The sequence below is a fragment of the Saccopteryx leptura genome, chromosome 2 (assembly GCF_036850995.1).
Source record: "Saccopteryx leptura isolate mSacLep1 chromosome 2, mSacLep1_pri_phased_curated, whole genome shotgun sequence".
NCBI classification, from domain to species: Eukaryota; Metazoa; Chordata; class Mammalia; order Chiroptera; family Emballonuridae; genus Saccopteryx; species Saccopteryx leptura.
Genome location: NC_089504.1, coordinates 336,166,293 through 336,174,444, shown reverse-complemented (window position 1 = coordinate 336,174,444; position 8,152 = coordinate 336,166,293). Strand labels below are relative to the sequence as shown.

At 49.5% G+C, this 8,152-nt stretch overlaps 1 protein-coding gene across 1 annotated transcript; it reads right to left on the bottom strand.

Moving 5' to 3' along the window:
* Positions 1 to 5: 5 nt before the first annotated feature.
* Positions 6 to 6,843, bottom strand: SLC46A1 (solute carrier family 46 member 1). Its single transcript, XM_066363721.1, has 5 exons — positions 6,565 to 6,843; positions 5,297 to 6,149; positions 3,213 to 3,296; positions 626 to 782; positions 6 to 79 (listed from the first exon to the last, which is right to left on the bottom strand). The coding sequence occupies exons 1-5, from the start codon at positions 6,790 to 6,792 to the stop codon at positions 40 to 42; spliced, it is 1,362 nt and encodes a 453-aa protein (XP_066219818.1). The 5' UTR covers positions 6,793 to 6,843; the 3' UTR covers positions 6 to 39.
* Between the last annotated feature and the right edge of the window lie 1,309 nt (positions 6,844 to 8,152).

Genomic DNA, 8,152 nt, shown 5'->3' with positions numbered 1-8,152 from the left:
CTGTCCTCTGGTCCAGGTCGGTCAGGGGCTCTGGGGAAACTACTGTAACTCAGTGTGAGGATTAGCCTCTCCCAGTATCCTGTGAGAGACCAGAGAGAGAGGGTTCAGATTTGACATGAGAAACCCTCAACTTCTGAAGAAGTGACACAGGCTTTATAGGGTAGGCTGGTACAGGTATCCCCCTCCCAAGGCTGACGTGGAAGACCAGGTCCAGAGGGGAGCGCTCCGGGATGGGATTCTTAAGTCTATGGGGAAAGAAGTCAGTGGAGCACGCTAGCCTGTGGCCCAGCCACAATTAGCCAAGGAAGCTGGCCAGGCTTCCCTTTAGCACATTTCTGTCACCATAGTTCCATTTGTAAAATGTGAATGGAGGGGGACAAGGGGGAAAGAGCAACCTTGCTAAGAAGCAATGTTAGCCTGCCCCCTCCCCTACTGCCCTGCCCTTGGGAAATGGATCCCAGAGGATTAGGCAGCTATCTACAGAGGAGGAGTCAGGCTGGGACTGAAACATCCACAAAGGTAGGGTGCCAGGAATGAGGCACCCGTTTCTGGTTGGGAGGAGGAGGAGGAAGAGGAAACCTTTGGGATAAAGGGTGTATGCGCCTAGGTCAGAGTCCTGCGTTACCCAATCAGAATGGCCGGGATGAAGAGGAGGCCAGCTCCCAGAAGGAAGGGGAACCCCTTCATGAAGTTCAGGGTGGCTGGGTAGAGTGAGTTGAAGATGCTGGAGGCCATCAGCATGGCCAAGCCATTCACACAGGCCACAGCAGAAAAGAGTGCACCTGTGAAGAAATAAATATCACACTGTGGAGTCTGAAAGATCTAGGTTTAAATCCTGACACCACTACCTTGAGCTGTGTGAACTGGGGCAAGTCACTTAATCTCGCTGAGTCTCACCTTCCTCACCTACAAATTCTACCTCTTGTGGGACTTGAGGTCACGTATGGAAAGCACCTGGCACATAGGGGCTATGAAACAAATGGCTTTTGGTTTATCCCCTTCAGAACTGTCTCCTGTTTGGGATTAGTTGTGGGGTTAATTACCAGTTCCAAGACTTATTAGCTGTGTGGTCACTGAATAAGTCATTTATCGTTCTGCGTTTTTGTACCCCTTCTGTTAAATAAGGTTACTGCCTATTTCATAGATTGTTGGCAACACTAAATTCCCATGTAAAGCTCCTGTCACAGGGCCTGACCCCCTGGAGGAAGCCAGCCAGGAGGGGCTGTCCTTTTCTCTTGTTCCCTCTGGCACCTCTGTGCACAGTGAAGGGGCTAGATAAAAAACTTATTGAGTGAATTGAATGAATGAAAGCAGCTGGGTCCTGGGGACAAAAGAACGGATAATGGACCATATATGGCACCAGAGCCTCCTTCCAGGGCAGATGAGGGAAAGCAGATGAGCCAGATGTTTCTAGACTGGGGTCTAAAGTTCTGGAAGTTTGAGAAAAGCTATTTTCTTTTTTGTATTTTTCTGAAGTTAGAAGCAGGGAGGCAGTCAGACAGACTCCCGCATGTGCCCGACCAGGATCCACCCGGCATGCCCACCAGGGGGCGATGCTCAGTTGCTGCCGTTGCCATTCTAGGGCCTGAGGCGAAGGCCACAGAGCTGTCCTCAGTGCCCGGGCCAACTTTGATCCAATGGAGCCTTAGCTGCAGGAGGGGAAGAGAGAGAGAGAGAGGAAGGAGAGGGGAAGGGTGAAGAAGCAGATGGGCACTTCTCCTGTGTGCCCTGGCCAGGAATCGAACCCGGGACTTCCATATGCCCGGCTGACACTCTACTGCTGAGCCCACTGGCCAGGGCCAGAAAACTATTCTTTACAGATATGCCAGCAGAAGCCAAATTTTGCAAAATGAGCAATAGCCCAACAGAAATTGAAATTGAAGTGTAACATTGTAAGAGCTGGAAGGGCCTATAGATGTCATCAAGAGCAAACCACTCATGTATAGATGAGCAGACAGGCCCAGAGAGAGAAAGGGGACCTGTCTACGATCACAAAACCAGTAGGTGACAGAGTCAGGACTAAAACCCAGATCCCAAGATCTGCTGCCTTTTTTTCTTCTTTTTTTAGCAAGAGAGAGAGAGGGACAGACAGGAAGGGAGAGAGATGAAAAGCATCAAGTCATAGTTGCAGTGTCTTAGTTGTTCCCTGATTGCTTTCTCATATGTGCCCTGACCAGGGGGGGCTCCAACCAAGCCAGTGACCCCTTATTCAAGCCAGTGACCTTTGGACTCAAGCAAGCAACCATGAGGTCATGTCTATGATCCCATGCTCAAGCCAGCAACCCCACGCTCAAGCTAGTGAACCTATGCTCAAACCAGCAACCTTGGCCTTTGGAACCTGCGTCATCAGTGTCCCAGGCTGATGCTCTATCCACTGTGCCACCACCTAGTCAGGCAAGACCTGGTGCTCTTAAAAACAGACCTGAGTTGGCCCTGGCCAGTTGGCTCAGTGGTAGAGCGTCGGCCTGGCATGCAGGAGTCCCGGGTTTGATTCCCGGCCAGGGCACACAGGAGAAGCGCTCATCTGCTTCTCCAGCCCTCCCCCTCTCCTTCCTCTCTGTCTCTCTCTTCCCCTCCCACAGTCAAGGCTCCACTGGAGCAAAGTTTGCCCGGGCGCTGAGGATGGCTCTGTGGCCTCTGCCTCAGGTGCTAGAATGGCTCTGATTGCGGCAGAACAAAGCCCCAAGATGGGCAGAGCATCGCCCCCTGGTAGGCATGCCGGGTGGATCCTGGTCAGGCACGTGTAGGAGTCTGTCTGCCTCCCCGGTTCCAGCTTCAGAAAAATACAAAAAAAAACCCCAAAAAAACCCCCCAAAACAGACCTGAGTTTGCATCCTAGCTCCACCACTTACTGAGTGACCATGGTGAGTCAAATTTAACCCTCTGGGCCTCTGCTTCCTCATTTGTCACCTAGGAATAATGCCACCTATATCATAAGGTTGTTTGCTCCCTCTGAGCTTGCACGTTCTGACCCCAGTGAAGCAGGTAACCCTAGCGTCTCTGCATCCATTTTACAGATGGAAAAGCTGAGGTCTAGAAAGGGCAAATCCTTTTCTTGAGTTACCCAAAAGAACAGAATTGTGCTCTGCTGACTGCAATTTCCAACTCTGTGGTCTAAAAATCCAAGGCACTGTGGTCCCCTGCCAGCCCAGTGCAGTTAGTTCAAGGAACATTGGCACAGGAACCAGATGCTGGTTGACCATGACACTTACCCAGCTCTGATTTGCTCACCAGCTTGGAGAGCTTGGCCCGGACAATGGGCGTAATGACTAATGACAGGAAGAGGAGTCCGTACCCTGTGGAGAAAAAAATATCAGGAAAATGGGGTCAGGAAAGGGGTGTTCAAGCAAGATGTAGCAGTGCTCCTATACATATCCCAGGTGGGACTCAGGTTAGACACAGGAAGAACTTCCTTGATGGTGAAGGAGACAATAACTAAGGAGAAATAGAGACTACCCTTCTCAAGCATTGTCCTACCTGTTGTCTCTTTTATGAATGAACGCTAATTCCCCACCAATGGTGTTCTTGTCAGAACACCTCTTGTGGTACCAGCAGGTATCATCCACATGGTAGAGAGATGGCAAGTAACAGAAAACAAAGCATGGACTTTGGAGGCAGCCCTGAGTTCAAAACCTGATGCCATCACTTACTGTGTGGCCTTGGGCCTGACTCCCATCTGTAAAAGGATAACAAGGCCTTTATGATGATGGTTCTGGGCTGAAAGAGGCTGAATAATGGCCCAGGATATCAGGTCCTAATCCCTGAAATCTGTAAATATTGCCTTGCAAAAATGGGCCTTTGCAGATGTGATCAAGTTAAGAATCTTGAAATGAGGACATTATCCTGGATTATCAGGTTGTGGCCTAAATGATTCCTTATAAGAGGGAAGCAAAGGAAGATGTGACACAGAAGAGAAGGCACACAGAAGAGAAGGAGGCAATGTGACCACAGAAGCAGAGATCACGGTGATGCAGACAGAAGCCAAGGAATGCTGGCAGCCCCCAGAAGCCAGAAGATGTAAGGGACAGTTTCCCTCCTAGAATCTCTGAAGAGAACGGGCCCTTTGACACCCTGATTTTGGCCAATATGAATTCTTGACTTCTCGCCTCTAGAACTATGAGAGAATAAATTTCTGGGTTTTGTTTTGTTTTGTTTAAGATTTTATTTATTGATTTTAGAGAAAGGAGATAAAGAGAGAGAGAAGGAAGGGAAAAGGAGTAGGAAGCATCAATTAGTAGTAGTTGCTGCTTCTATGTGCCTTGACTGGGCACAGGTCAGATGACTTCTGTTGTTTTAAGCTACCAAATTTGTGGTAATTTATTACAGTAGCCCTAGAAAATGGATACTGTACCTCAAAAGACAACCCCAAGGAGCATTGCATAATAAGCACACAGTAAATACAAGTTCCTTTTAAATTTGCATGTTTTACTCACAGGCATACACTGTTTCCTTCATAACCATTTCTTTTCTATCGCCTCCTCAGTAAAACTGCAAACCCCCTAGGAATCTCCAAAGTGGGTATATGATGACACATTCCAGGGTCCCTTCAGGTATCAGGCCCCAAATTCCGCTCTGCTGAAGCTCCCCAGAGCAATGAGAGTGTCTTTGTTATCTCTGCACCCAAGGACTTTGACCCCAGTACTGAGTTCATGGGAGACACTATAGGCAAGAAAGGTACTGGTCCCCTTCAGCCTCACTGTCCAGGCAAGCAGCCAAGTTAATCAATCTGTGATTACCGAATGGCTGACTTTATACACAACATAGTTTAGTTTTACCATAATAAATCTGTCCCTTTAAAAAAGTTAATTTCCTCATTCCCAGCTGCCCCTCTTTTACCAGAAATAGAAGAACTAGCACAAGCAGGAATTTGAGAAGACTGGATTTCTTAAAAACTCAAAGAAGCTGACCAAGGATATCTGAGGAAGGTCCTGTGATTATCAGAGAAGTGAGTATTAAGACATTAATAGCATGGACCTTGTCCAAGAACACCATGAATTACAGGCTGTGGGAGGCCAAGGAGTAAAGCAATTAGTGTATGAGCCATATTTTTGTCTGTTGCTCTATCTTACTAATAATATTTATGATTGATAATGTGGATTTATTACTTTGGCTACTGAAGTTCTATATTTTATGTATAACAAAGATGCCATTTTTATGAAGTTTCTTAGTTGTTTCTCTTCCAGTGCAGGCTAGGAACATAAACAGTGTTTCCAAATGCATAAGCCAGCAAGTGGCTGGCCTCCAATTTTCACCCACTGCCTCTGGGACAAACTGTCCCTGAGCCCACACACATTACCTGTGAACATAAGGGGTGTGATGGTAGCGAATGCCAAGACCACCATCCCCAGGATGTTAAAGGCCAAGCCAATCTCAGCCACCCATGTGTCGGTCAGGCAGGATTGTAGAAGCCGCAGGCCCAGCAGGCTGGTGAAATATGGAAGATGCCTAGCTGCAGAACCGTAGCCAATCAGCTTGGAGTCCCAGCAGAGGGGTCTGCTCAGCTCATAGATGGTCAGGATATCCTGGGCCCCATAGTGCACAGTGATCACCACAAAGATGACCAGTGAATATAGGGCTAAATGCTTTCTGGACTTCTCCGGGGCCGGAGCCGTGTAGAGTTGGACAATGGATCGGTGGTGACGGAACGTGAAGAGACGGGCAGGTGTTGGCTGCTTCACTGTTTCACCAAAGCAGAAAGCAGCATAGAAAGCCATGAATATCAGCAAGGCCAAGGCCAGCCAGAAGGGGTTGGCGTAACCCTGGGCCTGGAGCCAGTGGCCCCCAAGGAGGCTTGCCAGCATCCCTGCCACCCCGATGCATGCTTCCAGCAGGGCTATTCGGATGGTTCGGCTGTGGTGGGAGCTGACATCTGCCACGGAGGCAAAGCCAGCAGCCAGGAGGCCACCGAAGTCTCCGAAGAGGGCACAAAGGATGCGGCCCAGCACGAAGTAGCCGACGTGTAGCCGCAGCTGCACCACGAAGATGGACACCAGACACTGGAGCAACAGGCCCAGCGAGGCCAGCACCAGAAGCGGGCGGCGGCCCACACAGTCACTCCAAGCACCCAGCAGCGTGGATGAGAAGAGCCCCACCAGGAAGCCGCCCACGTTCATGTAGAGGGTCCAGTGGGAGGTAAGGGTCTCCACTTCCTGTGGGGACATGAGTCTTACCAGGGTGGTCTTACTCACTCTGGGTCGCCCCTCCATACCCCCTTCCCACCAAATCACCACCCTCCTGGGAAATACAGGGATATGGCTTTTCTTTGGAGCCCTAAACTTCAGAGAATTTTAATACAACTCTCAAAAACTGGCACTGGAAGGGGGGTTATGGGAAATGGACCTAGATCCCTTTACCTTTCTTTTCTTAACCCCTTTTCTAACTCTCCAGGCTAGACGAACATTACACATCCCCCATTCTGAAGTTCCCGGTCAACCCCGCTACTCAATAGCCATAACCCCTCCGGCGGCCCCACCTTCACGCCCGCCCCGGCCCTTCAGCTGCGCGGGTCTCCAGCCCAGGGCTGGCTCCTGCCACGCTCCGCGCTCCCCCCGCCGCAGCTGCTACCTGCATGATGGGGTCCACGCTGTGGTTGCTGCAGCCACCTCTGTCGTGGGTGCCATTGTAGCCGAGGTCGGCACTGAAGCGGTACCACAGGTACTGCGTGGTGAGCGGACCCTGCAGGACCAAAGCGAAGTTGGCAAGGAAGATGAGCGGCTCCACGGGGCCGTGACACAACACCTTAGCAGCAGAGCGGACGCGGGACTCGCCCGCGGAGCTCACACGCCGCTCCATGCGCGTGCGCGTAAGGGCTAGTGCAAGATGAGCCACCGGGATTTCTGCGCCTGCGCCTGAGCCTGGCTTTCCTCTTTTAAAAGTCTGACGGGGCGGGTCCAGGGCCTCTGTCCCGCTCACTCTGGCCCCGCCCTGTCTGGGTTGTCAAGGCTGGCGCCCAGCTCGCAGGTGACCTGCAGTCCTCCCTCGCAGGCCCAGAAGCACTCATAACAATAACAGAGTATCAGTGTTTAACATTTATTGATTGTTCGCAGTATGCTGGGCACTGTACTAAACTGTGCTTTGATCTTCTCCCCACAATCCTATAAACTAGTCATTATTAATGATCCCGATCTGGAGATGAGGGAACAGGAGGTGGGGCCCTCAAGACCCTACTGAAAAAACATACGACTTCTGATGTCTATACTGATGTTCTGCGCTGTAACAGAGTGGGTTAGAGTGCAGGCTCAAATTTTTTTCTTTCTTTTTTTTTTTTTTAATAAATAAATTTTTATTTTAATGGGGTGACATCAATAAATCAGGGTACATATATTCAAAGAAAACATTTCCAGGTTATCTTGTCATTCAGTTCTGCTGCATACTCATCACCAAAAGAGAGATCGTCCTCCGTCACCCTCTATCCAGCTCTTTTTTTGTACCCCTCCCCCTCCCCTTCCCCCTCTCCCTCCTTCCCTCCCCCCCCAACCACCACACTCCTGACCATGTCTCTTAGTCTCACCCTTATGTCCCACCAATGCATGGAATCCTGCAGTTCTTGTTTTTTTTTCTGATTTGCTTATTTCACTCCGCACAATGTTATCAAGATTCCACCATTCTGTTGTAAGTGATCCGATGTCATCATTTCTTCTAGCCAAATAGTATACCATGGTGTATATGTGCCCCATCTTCTTTATCCAGTCTTCTATTTTTTTTTTTTTTACAGTGATTAAAAGCCTTTAAGCAAACTCTTGGCCAATACAGCAAGAATCCATAAAAGAGTAGTGTCCTTAACATGTTCACCAAGTCCAAGTTGGCCCCATCACCATGCCAAATCCCTGAGAAATGCAACCCAACCACAGTTCAATCTGTTAGGAGCTGTCGCAGGGAGCAGGAGTCCAGGAAAAGTCCACACAGGAAAAGTCCGCATGGTGCTGGAATTGTTGTCACCATTCTATACTTTGCAGCTCATGTCCAAGTCCCAATGACAGCTGCTTCTAGCTGGTAATGATTCAGGTAGACTGGAATGCAGGCTCAAACTTTATTTACTGCCTTCGTTCAATTAAGTAGGCTCTGCTACTATCTTGGGCATTCCACTTACTTCCCTGTGCCTCAGTATTTTCATCTTAAAATGGGGTGCTGCCCTGGCCAGATAGCACAGCTG

What these genes read in the sequence shown, in the direction of transcription:
- SLC46A1 (XM_066363721.1), bottom strand. Translation starts at nt 6,792, where the DNA reads ATGGAGCGGCGTGTGAGCTCCGCGGGCGAGTCCCGCGTCCGCTCTGCT. An exon ending in GCGTGGACCCCATCATGCAG is followed by an intron (nt 6,150 to 6,564) that starts GTAGCAGCTGCG and finishes ATGTCCCCACAG; the next exon opens with GAAGTGGAGACCCTTACCTC. An exon ending in ATCCCGGCCATTCTGATTGG is followed by an intron (nt 80 to 625) that starts GTAACGCAGGAC and finishes GGTCTCTCACAG; the next exon opens with GATACTGGGAGAGGCTAATC.